Source organism: Stenella coeruleoalba (genome assembly GCF_951394435.1).
Source record: "Stenella coeruleoalba genome assembly, chromosome: 15".
In the NCBI taxonomy this organism is placed as follows: domain Eukaryota; kingdom Metazoa; phylum Chordata; class Mammalia; order Artiodactyla; family Delphinidae; genus Stenella; species Stenella coeruleoalba.
In genome coordinates this window covers 87,430,766-87,444,140 of record NC_137161.1, presented here as the reverse complement: position 1 = coordinate 87,444,140, position 13,375 = coordinate 87,430,766, and the positions used below count along the sequence as shown (strand labels likewise).

Sequence of the window (13,375 nt, the reverse complement as noted above, 5' to 3'; positions counted from 1 at the left end):
ACTCGCCCAGGTCCTGGGAGACCACGCAGCAGCAGCAGCCGTAAGGATGCCCGTGACTGCTTTCCTGACCTTTCACCCTCTGCGCCACTTCAGTGTCTATTCACACAGGTCCTTAAGGAAAATACTAACTTCTCAGAAAACTCTTAAATACACTTAAATACTCCAATCACAGTTAAGAAACACGAGTGGACTCCTAAGTTGATAATTCCTGATAAAACGTGCACGTCTTTTGTCCTTTAGTTTGGATGATCAAGAATGGCGCTAAAAAGTATGACGTGAGCCCCGCCTTTTTTTTTTTTTTTTTTTTGCGGTACACGGGCCTCTCACTGCCGTGGCCTCTCCCGTTGCGGAGCACAGGCTCCGGACGCGCAGGCTTAGCGGCCATGGCTCACGGGCCCAGCCGCTCCGCGGCATGTGGGATCCTCCCGGACCGGGGCACGAACCCGCGTCCCCCACATCGGCAGGCGGACTCTCAACCACTGCGCCACCAGGGAAGGCCCCGTCTACCTACTTTTAAAATTTCTAGTACCCACAATTAAAAAACAAAACAAAACCAGGTAAAACTCACTTTAATGTTTTATTTAATCCATCATATCCAAAATACTATTTCGACCTGTAAATATTTTTAACAATGAGATATTTCACTTTTTTTTTGGCATTGACTTCCAAACCCAGTGTCTCAATTTGGACATTAACCTCACTTGAGAAAGACCTGATCTGTACTTAGATTTTATAAAATTTACAGCTGAAAAACCAGATTCACATATTCATGTTCTTGACATACTCAACACGGCTTCCTAATGACTGAATGCAGGTGACAGCTCTGCGGCTACGCTGGACACCGGCCCCACGTGCTCCCCAGCGGCCAGTGGCCGCTGCACTGGCCCTGGACCGCAGAAAGGGCTCCGTCCACGTAGTCCCCAGACCCACAGCGTCAGGAACTCCGCTGGGGTGGGGTGGGGGGCGGTGGCACTGTTCTACCAGGCCCCGCACGATTCTGGTGCACCTGGACAACCACGGGTCCAGATCTAACGCCACCAACAGGACAGAGTGTAGAAAGAGCTGGATAACCCGCCCGTGGGCTGGGAACTGAATACACCCCCCAACCACTATATATATATATATGTAAAACATTGTTACTGGAGTATGAGTGCTTTACAACGGTGTGTTAGCTGCCACACAGCAAAGTGAATCAGCCGTGTGTACACATGTATCCCCATGTCCCCTCCCTCTTGCACCTCGCTCCCACCCTCCCTATCCCACCCCTCTAGCTGGTCACAACCATTATATTTTGAGGCTATGAAACCAAACAAGGAAGAGAAACTGCTTGGATTTTTGTTAATCCGCAAGCAGTGGGATGTCTGGAGCGCATGGCTGGGTGCCCCTGGGGCTATGCCTGGGATGGCATTTCTCTTCATCCGGTTCCCTGAGGTCCCAGGAGATGACGGCGCTCCTGACAGGCCCCAAAGCCCTCGGTGTCACCCCAATGCTTGCAGTCAGAGGGTCACAGGCTGTTCTCTCAGTCAAACAGGAGCGGTGGGCTGGGGGCCACCTCTGGACAAGGACCCCTAACAGGGTAGGTGTAGTCCTGCCCCCGTGCCTGGGCTCAGATGCCACGTGAGGAAGACACAGTGAGATGCACTGTCGGTGCTTTAAGTGACAGAAGCCCCTGACCAGCTCAGCTCAGGGCAGAGCTGCTCGCGGCGGGAAGTAGGGAAGTGCTAGAGCATAAAAGTATCCACAAAGTGCAAATCATGGACGGAAAGAGGCCAGTTTGAACAGACACAGTCACATCAACGCTCTACTCTCCACCTGAAAGAGAAGAAAACAGCTATGTTCTTAGGTTTGTCTTGATTAACTAGAAGCGGGTGATCGTACAAAAGACATTCGCCAAACACAGTGCTTCAGAAACCAGCTACAAAGTGCTCCTCTCGTCACCCTGTGCTGGCGGGACCTGCGTGTGCACCCGGGGTTGACAAGGTCCAAGGCCGGGCGTGCGTCCCCCTCCATCCCATCCAGCTGTGACGGAGCGCGGAGCTCCAGGCGGCCAGTCATGAGCGCTGAGCACTCCCTGGCAGGACGGAGAACCGCCCCGCCCGACACGAGGGCAGCAACACCGCGCGCCCCCTACCAGTACCTGAAGCGCCGAGCCAGCCAGCCGCCCGGCCCCTCGCGTGAAGCCCCCGACGGCCCAGGTTCCGAGTCCCTTGCTGCCGAGCACCTGCGCAGAAGGGTCAGGTCAGAGCTCAGCCAACCCCTCACCGGTGCCGAGAGCCACGCATGCAGGGACGAGGTCACCCCCCAGCCCTGCTCGGGCACAGATACCACGAGAAACGGCCGAGTGGAAGTGACAGGTGACTCGGGCTTCCATTTCTACCCACGGAAGGTGGGGGCAGACCTTTCCACCGACCCGAGGAAGGTTCTCCCTGTAAATAACCAGTGAAGGGGCAGAACTGCCTCCATCAGAAGGTGGGGTGGAGTCCGACACCCAGGACCTATCTGGAGGGAGGGTCGCTGGAGGCTAGGGGGGGTGAGCTCAGTGCGCTGACCCCACAGACCAGTGTCCTCATGCGAAGGGGACGCTTGGACAGCACCGTGCACAGGGAGAACGCCACAGGAAGGTGAAAGGCCAGGGTGACGCGTCCACAAGCCAGAGAAGCCCGAGCCCACGGGAAGCACCCTCGCGAGGGGGAGGCCCCGCGCGGTGAGCAGGCATTTCTGGCTCCAGAACTGCAGTCCCAGCAAACAACGACTAGAATCCGGCTTCGATTTGGAATCCGCTTTTAATTAAGATCATATTCACCCAAACCCCTACAGCGAATGGTCAACACCAAGAGCTGAGCGTGCAGCACGGGTCCAGGTTTCCCAACGCCATGCAGGCCGAGCCGGGCCTCTCCTCACCCCGCCGTGCTGGCAGCGGGGCGTCCGCGGGTGCAGCCGTGGTCCTGAGGGTGTCTGTGCTGAATGCAGAAGCTGCCGCGACACTCGGCGCAAGCCACCCGCAGCATCTCTTTCCGCCTGCAGCCCTCTTTTGAGCAGCGGTACGTGAAAATCTGAGAAAGTACAAGTTGCTTCAATGTTCCAGCAGCCTCACCGAGCAATCATTCGACAAGCCCCGCCCCCCATAAGACCATCGGCATTTAAACTAGAAACGGTCCTTAGCTAAACAGAATGAAGGCACCGGGGTTTCACTGAGATGTCTTTCTGTCAGGTAAACAAGGAAATACTAGTTTAGGAGACAGAAAAGTTTTAACAAGTGGTAAATACAAAAGCGGCATTTTAAGTTGGGGTCTCATGTGAGATGCTTGGGGGGGTACTCCAGGAAAAGAACAAGACGGGGGGCAGGGGACGGGGACACGGGAGGGAAGGAGGCCAGGCCCGAGGCGTGGCGCACAGCCCTAGGGGGAGCTGGCGCAGGCTGTGTCCCGTCAGGGGCAGGGGAGCTGGCACAGCCGTTAGTTACTGCGGGGTCTTTGCGGTGATATAAACTCCCGGGCACTTCCGACTCTGTGTGGGTGACGGTGTCAGGGAGGAGGGGTCCGGCAGCTGGGGGGCAGCCCTCTGGCCAAGAAGGGCGAGTGACCCGGGTGCGTGGAAACAGTGCAGGTGCCAGTGGAGCCCGGAAGACGAGGAGGGGCAGCGCGCGGTGGGGAAGTGAGGGTGGAGCCAGGAGGGAGGAGGGCCTGGTCACCGAAGCTTCCGGAAGGCTCGGAGGCATGGCAAACACGAGCAGCAGCAACGGGCTGGAGGAGACGGGCCAGGAAGGGGTCGGTGGGGGGGCTCCAATCAGAGGGTCTGGGCTGGAAGCTCAGGGACAGACTTCACCCTCTCCTGTTCCAGGTTATTTGTCATAATTGCATTTGTTCTGTATTTAGTGTAACATACAGAAACCGTGAGGTAAGGTGGTCAGAAGCCAGTGCCCTGGAGATAAGCTCTAAAGGCCAAGACAGCAGGGGGCAGCGCAGCCCGCATCCTAGGGAAACCACCCAAATAAACCCGGAGGCCCCAGGGAGCGTGCAGTGCTGGGCTGGGCCTGGGGACGCGTGCAGGGCTCCGAGAGTCTCCAGTCCGAGGAGTGGACCAGCTGCCACGGGCCATGTCCAACCCGAGTCTCCTTAGACTCTAGTTGAGGATGGAGAAGTGACCACAGGTGGCGGCTCCGATTCCGCCTGAAGTTCTATAAAAGTGACCACAAAGAGATGTTCTGAAAAAGGATGGATGAACCCCAAAGGGCAAAAGATAAAAAGAAAACAGCCACAAGATTTTAATTTTTTTTTTTTTTTTTTTTTTGCCTGTGCCACGCGGCATGCGGGATCTTAGTTCCCTGACCAGGGGATAGAGCCCCCTGCAGTGGACGTGTGGAGTCTTAACCACTGGACCGCCAGGGAAGCCCAAAACAGCCACAAGATTTTAGAAAAAGCACGTGGACGAGCAGTAACGGACTCAGCAGACATGAAAAAGCTGAACTATGAGCCGGCAGGGAGGGTCAAGAAGCAGCGTATGTGTGACACAGAATCCCCGAAGGCTCAGAAATCGACAGCAGCAGAGGCAGCGCGGGTAACGCGGGGCCCGGGAGGAGGCCGCGCGTCTGGGAGGACCCCCGCCCACACGGCAGAGCCGCCCTGTCCCCAGCGCGCGCGCGCGGTCAGCTGTGGACCTGGCGCGTGGGGACGACTGACCACGACGTAGGAAAGACCACCTGTACGTGGGTCACACAGAGAAGAGGGAACTTGAGGGGAAAAAGGAGGCCGGCCCGGGAGGTCCAGCCCCACAGAGCGGGAGTCCAGAGGAGACGGCGACAGGGTCAGCCAGGGGGAAGCTGCCACACCCGGGGACAAGGAGGACAGCCGGCCCCTTGCGGGAACTCCCTGAGCAGCAGCAGAAGCGGGAAAACCCCCGACGCCAGCGAACGCCCAGGCGAGCCGCAGCGAGGGCGCCGCAGCGAGGGTGCCGGAGCCCAGCGGCCGGCGCACCGCGGGGACCGGGCGTCACCCAGCACTACAGGGTGAACGAGACGAACGCGAGCTGGATTTCAATGCTCTGCTTCAGTACATGGTACCACGTATTTAAGGAGAGGCAGGTGGCCGCTCCTTCCACCACAGCCGACTCCAAACGGACAGACGCGGGACTTCAGAACGAGCACCAAGACGACCAGAGCAGGAACGCCCATGTTTGATTTTACATCGCTGACATTTCCCAGGCGGAGCTTGGGAAAAACCACACACTAACAGAAGGATTCTAGAAAACCACATTAACTTTCCATCTTGGGAGGAATTCCTGTAACGAAAGCAAATCCTAACATAGGCCCTAATATTTAGGAAATATGCTCATACGACTGTAAAAACCCATGCTGTTCACAACCCAGGAAAACACCGATCAACTGTTAGGGTTTTATTCTGTACAAAAACTATTAAAACTACTTAGCCTCGCTGGATAACTGACCTTCCTTCCTCTGAGGAGAAACCAGCCCCCAGAGGGCTGACACAGACTCTGTCCTCACCTTCTCTTTCTTCTTCCCGGGGTGGTGCTTACAAGCTCCATCCATGTGCTCACCGACCACCACGTCTGGGACCTCTCCCGTTTTTACTGGGATGGGGCTGTTACAAAGTGGGCACACTGGCACCTGAACATCCTAAAAATAACAAATACAAGATGATATTCCAGATTCAGACAATCAAACCTCACACACACACACAAAGGCACAGTGGTACAGCACATTGAAAAGCAAACAGAGTACAAACACTGACATCTGCCCCCCACGAGAGGAGAGTGTGGTTGGCACAGGGGATCGGCAGCAAGGCATCCCTAGGGCTTGCAGACAGTTGCCTGAAGTGGAACCCAGGAGAACTGAAGAAACAGACTATTAACCACCCGCAGAAATGACCCTGAGACAGAGGTCAAGTGCAGCCCAGGAAGGCAGCTGGTGAACCGATCCAGGACAGTCTCAGGGCGGCAGGGCTATCTGTCCAGCACCATGTAGTGAGCAGTGAAGCTGCCCAAACACCTCGAGGGTGGGGCTGCCAGGAAGAAACACCAGCCGTGAAGAGCCTCAGCTCCTTCGCCTGCCAACGGCCTCCCCGATGCTCCTTGTAGCTTCCGCCGCGGCCACGCAGGCAGACTAGCTCATCAGTCAAGGGCGCACGTGGCCAGGCTGAGCTCTCAGGCTCAGAACCACCACCAAGCCCAGCACTGGGGGGCTCTGGAGGGAACGCCCAGCATGGTTAAAATCCCTCTGGGCCAGGGCAGGAGCTGAGCTAATTTAGCTCAAGAACACTGAAGTGACATGTGGACGAGTAACAGGTAATCACAGAATCGCGATGCCAGCTGTCTGGGAACTGAGCTGGAAAGCCACCCAGGGGTGCTCCTGCAGCTGGCAAGTTGGCCAAGTTAAGAAATAAAGCATCATTCAGCCACCTCTAGGCAGACTCTCCCTATCCAGGGACACAGGAAGGTCAAGGCAACAGACCACGTAGTTTGACCTGGTCATAGGTGCCGGGTGAACATGAGTCACCCTCCCCCGCCCCCATGAATCAGCAAAGGGCCAGACCCCAGCCGACACTGGTCAAAGGGTGTCGCACTGTCACCCGCACTTCTAACTGCCACCCTGGGGAAGCAGCAGAGTGCTGACTGAAGAGCTCACGGAAATGCTCCCTGAAGCACCCAAAACAAAGTGAGTTCAGGCTGGGACCACCTGAAAAGTCAGTAACCAATGTCTTAAACCTCTGGACTTAAGCAAGTCTGTTTCCTTGCACCCACTCTCCAGCTTCCACCATGAACTGTCTGAATCACCCAGGGAGGATGCCAAGGCTGCAAAGTTGCCCAGACAAGCAAGCATTTACAATTCTGCCCAGACCAGAGCTCCCATCAAGCGCTGCGCTGCGTTTCTTGTGCCCCATGAAGACAGAGCTGTTTCTCCTTGTGTGTTGAATAAAAGGAACTAAGCGTTTTAACATGTAAAGTAAGCTCTGTAGGTTTAGGTACAACAATTTCATTCCAGGAAAATAATCTGTTGCTTTAGAGCTGTGCCGTCCAGAGCTTTCTGCAACGATGGAGAAGCTCCACAGCTGCTCTGTCCACACTCGGCTCCCGGAAACCTGAAACGTGGCTGGCGTCGCTGAGAAACAGGACTTTTAGGATTTATTTAATTTTAATTAAGTTTTCTCTACATGTGGCTAGTGTCCACTATCTCGGGCAGCGCAGTTTTGGAGAGTGAGGATGAGAATCTTTAGAATGAAGTGCGACCAATTACCTTCTTGAATGCAAAGGGACATTGATGTGCAGCACAGGTAAAGTGATCTTTACAGAAATCTTGTTTACATGCATCACATTCTAACGGAAGAAAATCTAAAAAAAAAAAGAACAAAAAACACACAGAAAACAGTAAAGTGTTTGAAAGACTAGAACAGAAGAATCATAGATCGTATTAAACAGGTATTTACCTTTGCTGAGTTCATATTATGCCTATCAAATACATCCTCGAGGTACCACATGAGAAAAAAATTAGGGGCCATGAATTTGACAATGCCAGCAACACTGCAGAACCGGCATAGCTATCCTTTCCAAAGAGACCCCACCTCACGGGGTACCACGTATTTAAGCAGAGCATTTAAATCCACTCCGTGCTGGCAGCCAGCCTTGTACCTAGCTGTACAGAACCAAAAACTCAGGCCAGCATCTCATTACTGAAAAGCCGGAAAGGCCAAGGCCCAGAGAACGACAGCTAATGAAGACAGTGGCCAGTTCTTCTCCCAGATAGATGACAAGACACCCATTTCCTGTTAACGTTCTCCTAGAAGTGCTTACCTAGCTGATTGCAGGTTTTTTCTGAACAATGCTTCCCCAAATCAGGGAACTCCATTATGAGAAAATGTCCAAAACACAGATGACAGAGTGAAATGTAACCTGCAAGAATTAGAAATAATTAGGAGGAAAGCAAGGATGGTCCGAATTTCAGTCACCAGGGTTAATATTGCACAGCTGATATAAGTAAACACGCAGGGAGCAACAAATGCCCAAGTCATCTGGGCTCCTGCAGGGGCCTAAGTGTCACAAATTCTTGTCTTTCAGCAAACAGAAAATGGGACTTTTAGCGTAAGTAGAAAAGCTCCTTCAGAATCAAACCCCTTCGCAGACAGATTGTTTTTCAGTTCTTTTAATTCCTAGTTTATCAAGCTCAACCCGAATTTAAGTTTTCATTAATCCATATTTTGACCCATATTGACAGGGACGTCCCATATTCAACTACACAGCTACTAGGGAAAGTTACAGCCTCGGTGAACTTTAAATCGCAATTTCATCTACTGAATATACTTGACAAAAAAACTCCGTTACCAGGTGCTAAGTCACGTTACTTAACTACACTCGACTCAGTCCCCTGTTGCTGTCTTTAACTCCCTTATGCATTGAGCTTTACTCAGAATTTATTCCTTAATGACAATCAACCTGGAGTTGACCAGGGGAAGGGGAAGTCGTCAACTCACCAGTGGAAAACAGGTGGACAAACGGTGATGCCACTGCACCTGAGAGAAAACTGAAGTCCACGGCACGCCTCACAGGGGCCCCTCCGTGATCTGGCACCCACCAAACCTCTCAAAACTCTTGTCCCTCCCAGAATTCACGTCCCCGGGGCCTCTTCCGGACCTGCCCATCAGCTCTCCCGCTGCCGGGAGGCCTGGGATACTCCGGCCACAGCTGACACCCGCTCATGCCCTCAGGGCCCGGTTTAAAGCGTCACTCGGGGCCTTTCCTAACACCCTCACCTGGCCCCACCCAAATCGCGCTTCCTCTACTCTGTAATTCCTTTCCCAGGACCCGCTCGCTCGGCTTCCCACTGCAGCTTCGTTCCCTACTCTCGGCTCCGCGAAGCGCGGGGCCCAGGTCGGATCTGCCCATCCTGGATCAGCAACACCCAGCGGACGTTCGGGAATCAATCGATCGAGGACCGACGGGAAGCCGAACTCAACCCCGACGTGGTCGCGCTCTCGGCGCCGCAGCCGCGGTGTGAGAGCCCCGTTCTGCTAGGACACTGACGCCCTGCCAGTCCGAGGTTCGCGGCCCCGTCCGACCCCCGCCCGGCACCCCCAGGCCGACCCCGTACCTGGCCCTCGTCTGAGGCCTGCGCAGCCGCAGAGGGGAGCGGAAGGTGGCAGAGACCAAGAGCTGTCTCCCTGTCCGCGGTCAGCCGCGGGGGACAAGGCCAAAGGGACGAGGAAAACAGGATCCGAGCGACGGCCGAGGCCGGTCCGAGTCCGCGGGAGAGCCCAGCATCGCGCCGCCAGCACCTCCCGGCCATTTATTCGTAGCCGCCGGGTCAGAGAGCCACCGCCCTCCGGGCGTCCCCGGCGCGCCCCCGACGACGTCTCCGCCGAGCCGACCAATCGCGCCCTCCGCGGCCAGGCGTTCCCGGCGCGCCCCTAGACGTCACCGCTAGGCCGACCAATCGCGCCCTCCGCGGCCCCGTCGGCCCGCCCACTCCTCGCCTCTTCTCGAACTGTCCGGCGGCTTCTCGGGCTGAGGAGTCAGGGTGAGGCAGCTCTGCGCAGGCGCACTGGGCCGGCACCCGGAGCGGGGCGCTGAGTCAGGGCGGGCTGGGCCGGGGTGCGGGGGGAGGATACCCCGCGCTGGGCGCCACGGAGGCTGGGGGCGCGGGCGGCCGGTACCCGGCGCGAGGCTCCGCTGGAAGTGCGTCCAGCCGGCTCACGCACACAGGCACTGATTTTGCAGTTACAGATGAACTTTAGCGGGTGGGCAAGTTCACAGATGTGGAAACCACAGCCATGAAGGATCGACCGTGTGTGTGTACGTGTATGTGCGCATTTTCCTTACCCTTGTTCTGGACCACGTGAGAGCGTGGTGTGGACACGATGCCCCATCACCTCCCCCCCCGCCCCCAATACTCCCTACGTGACCACTCCAGCCACCCAGCACGGAAATCGGTGGTGACACTATGTTAAGATCCGACCCGCAGACCCCATTTAGGTTTCTGCCAACCGTGTCGTGGATGTCTCTTTCCTCTGTGCTCCAGGAGCCCGTCACCAGTTACCCGTTCAGTGTCTTCCTGTCCCCGACAGTTTTTTATTAAAGATCACAGACTTTCATTCATATAACGTGACCCTCAGGCAGTGTACATCCACGTTTCCTCAGGAGCAGACTCGGGTCATACTTTCTTGGTGGTTACATCACAGAAATGGTACTGCGCGCATCGCCGGCACAGGATTGCAACCGCTCCTAGCGTGGGTGACGTTAATCTTGACGACATCGTCATCCCGTTGTTTACTACGTTTCTCCACTTTTTCATTTGTGAATTAATTAGTATCTCGTAGGGAGCGATTCCGAGATTCCACCATTGTTATTCTTCGTGAACCTCTGACAACCTTGACTCCGTCAGTCGCTTCTGCCTGGATCCCTATGACCATTGCCAAACAGTGCTTTTGAAAATTGCCATCATTTCCTCTACATTTATTAGTTGGCGTTCCACTATAAGGGAATGATTTGCCTTCTCCATTTATTTTTTAACCCTGACTTTATAACCCGAAGAACCGGAATTCACACCCAGCATCAGGGAAGGTCAGGAGAAGGTGTGAGAGCGGACACCCCGGGGGTGTCACAGGCGAGCACTTGGCCCACCTCTGCTGTTCCTGATGCAGCCAAGATGACACCAGACTGTCGTGAGAGCAAAAGACCATCAGTCAGAATTTTTAAATGCAGTGTTTTTGTCATTAACTGAACATCTGCCTTCATACAAAGAGAGATGCCCAAAGCGTTAAGTTAGGTGACCACCATCCGCCTAAGTAATTTACCACATCACGAGGAAGGGGAGCAAGGACCTTGTACCACTGTGACCCGGGGGATGGGAGGGGAGGCGGACCTCGGAGCCTTAGTTAGCAAACCGCAGGAAGTTCTACTTGAGAGAAGAGGCCAGAGTGCATGTCCAGACACGTGATTCTCTATCAAGAGACCACAATGCCCTTCACCAACAGCTCACTGTTGTGATCCCTGTTTTACCTGCAAGGAGACTGAGGCACAGAGGTGACAAGGGACACGCCCAAGAGGAGCCAGGATTCAGACCCCACCCCAAGTCCACATTCCTCTCTGCTACCTTCACCAGCCAGGGGTGGAGACGGAGACGCAGCCAGGTGCCAGGTCATAGGACCCAGAGCGCCATGAAAAGATTTGGGGCTTTATTTTGAGTGCAAAGGGGTATTGCCGAAAAGCTTGAAGCATGACCTTGAGGGGTGGGCAGGAGACAATATGTATAAAGTACACATACTTTACACAGCTGAACGAAAAATAATTGCAACTTTCTCAGTTTTCTAAAATTGAGCTCCACTTTCCTTTGGAGCCCCAGACGCCTGCCGCCGGCAGACACGGGCCCTGTCCCGTCACCAGTCTGTTCAGATCCGGTTCCTTTGGTGACCTTGGTCACTGTCCAGCTCAAACCGCAGTCATTTCAAGCCTTCCTCCTACAATCCCTCGTTCCCGTCTCCTTCCGTGGCGCCGGGGCTCGGACGTGCGCATATAACCCCGTGGCAGTGAAGGGTGGAGGCTCTGGCCTCTGCAGGTGATGCCCTGTCCACAGCCTTTGGTCAGGGGCTGGCACCTGCTGCCGGTGTCAGGACTTCCATCGTGACCTCTGACCCCAAGCTCATCACGTGCACGGTCCTGACCCCCGGTTTCAGGTCCAGTGACCCTGTCCACCCTCCACGCCAGGGCACGCGGGGCTGGGGACTCCTCTAGCTTGTGTGTGGGGACTGTGGCTCTGGGGCACCAGCTGAGGTCCTCTCCCTGCCTGGCTGCACCCCAGGCATCACCCACTGCACCCTCCCTGTGCTGGCACAGAGAAGGTGTGTGCCTCTCCCAGAGGTACAGGTGGGAGCCCCACGCCTTCAGAGCACCCCGTCCAAGCCCAGGTTGTTTATCATTGCAAGTCCCACATCTGAGGACTGCAGGATGAGCCGGGGTCCATTTCCAGGGACCCAGGCAGCATGACAAGCTTGGCGTCTCCCTTTCAAAGCCCGTCAGATCTCTCCCCAGCCCTGGAAGTAATGTTCTCCTTATGCTGCGGGGCATTTCTCTCACATCATCGCCTTGGGTTTCTTGCTCTAAGGGTGAATCTCACAAACTTTGGTTCATGGTTCCCTTTCCTCTCTCTTGAAAGCCTTGCTTCTAAGACTAAGGCTTGCTATGAGCTCTTAAAAGTTTAGGTTTAAAACTCAAATCTGAGCAATGACTTCTTGGGTCTAGATGGACCCTTCCGTGCAGCCATGAGTGTCACTGCAGGGCCTAGCCTTTTTTGTGCTTTTTAAAATTATTTATTTGGTTGCACTGGGTCTTTAGTTGCGGCTCGCGGGCTCCTTAGTTGTGGCGTGCGAACTCTTAGTTGCAGCATGCATGTGGGATCTAGTTCCCTGACCAGGGATTGAACCCAAGCCCCCTGCATTGGGAGCATGTAGTCTTAACCACTGAGCCACCAGGGAAGTCCCAGGGCCTAGTCTTGATGGAGAAGAGAAAACACATTGACGTTATACTGGCTGCACACACTATACTTTAAAACGTGTTCATCCACAGTTTGTGGCAGACAGGCAGATGGGGGAGAGGCCGGAGCAGAAGCTGGGCAAGCAGGTAAGAGGCTGTGGCTGCAGTCCAGGGGACAGAGAGGACAGTCACCATGGAAACCATGGAAACACAGAAGCCTTACCCACCTTCACTGCTCCCCTTGTAGGCAGGGGATCAGCGTGTGGTCCAGGGAGAGGGGCTTCTGGGAGAAGATTTCCTTCCTAATAAAAGAGAGACGTCCATTAGGACATAGGCCTCTTCTAGAAGAATCTTTTGTGTTGCTTGAAAATAGTGGCCTCTCGTTAACACGAAGGGCAAAGCTTAAGGATCTAGTCAAACAGAGACAGCGGCGCAGGAAGTGGAGAGAACCTGGGCGGTTGATTACATCGCTGCGCTGACCATCAATTTCCCCGCCTCTGGGCTTCTTGTAACCTGAGACAATTTTTTTTTGTAGCCAAAGCATTCTTACTGACACTTGGGAAAAAATGTTTCAATTTAAGATGTATCGGTATCTGCTATGGGACAAAAGGGGAGAGTTGGCAAATAAGCACATGGATACACGAGTGGAAGTCGGAGAAGAGGTCTGGCCTGGAGAAACAACGTTGGAAATCGACAGCATAAAGATGGCAATTAAATCCATAAGTGCCGAGATCGCCCTGGGAAAGGACACCCGTGGAGGAGGAGAGGGTCCGCCTTAGCAAGATGCAGCGTTTAGAGATCGGAGAGAGACGCGCAGGCCTAGCTGACCGGGAACGAGAGGAAGGCCTCGGGGAAGCCGAGGGAGGAGAGAGAGGCTGGGAGGGAGCATGCCTCCTGCTGC

At 54.8% G+C, this 13,375-nt stretch overlaps 1 protein-coding gene across 2 annotated transcripts; it reads right to left on the bottom strand.

Moving 5' to 3' along the window:
* Nucleotides 1–1,276: 1,276 nt before the first annotated feature.
* On the bottom strand, nt 1,277–9,333 carry ZFAND2A (zinc finger AN1-type containing 2A). Of its 2 annotated transcripts, XM_079945833.1 has the most exons (8): nt 9,098–9,333; nt 8,481–8,519; nt 7,804–7,902; nt 7,250–7,344; nt 5,501–5,632; nt 2,902–3,053; nt 2,138–2,221; nt 1,277–1,812 (listed from the first exon to the last, which is right to left on the bottom strand). In XM_079945833.1, exons 3-8 carry the CDS (start codon nt 7,856–7,858, stop codon nt 1,794–1,796), a joined length of 537 nt encoding a protein of 178 aa, XP_079801959.1. In that variant the 5' UTR covers nt 7,859–7,902; nt 8,481–8,519; nt 9,098–9,333; the 3' UTR covers nt 1,277–1,793. The 2 variants fall into 2 exon arrangements, with proteins under 2 accessions (XP_079801959.1, XP_079801958.1); XM_079945832.1 differs by lacking the exon at nt 8,481–8,519.
* Nucleotides 9,334–13,375: the final 4,042 nt, after the last annotated feature.

What these genes read in the sequence shown, in the direction of transcription:
- ZFAND2A (XM_079945833.1), bottom strand. Translation starts at nt 7,858, where the DNA reads ATGGAGTTCCCTGATTTGGGGAAGCATTGTTCAGAAAAAACCTGCAAT. An exon ending in CCGGGAAGAAGAAAGAGAAG is followed by an intron (nt 3,054 to 5,500) that starts GTGAGGACAGAG and finishes GTACTTTCTCAG; the next exon opens with ATTTTCACGTACCGCTGCTC. An exon ending in CCCGCTGCCAGCACGGCGGG is followed by an intron (nt 2,222 to 2,901) that starts GTGAGGAGAGGC and finishes CCTTCTGCGCAG; the next exon opens with GTGCTCGGCAGCAAGGGACT.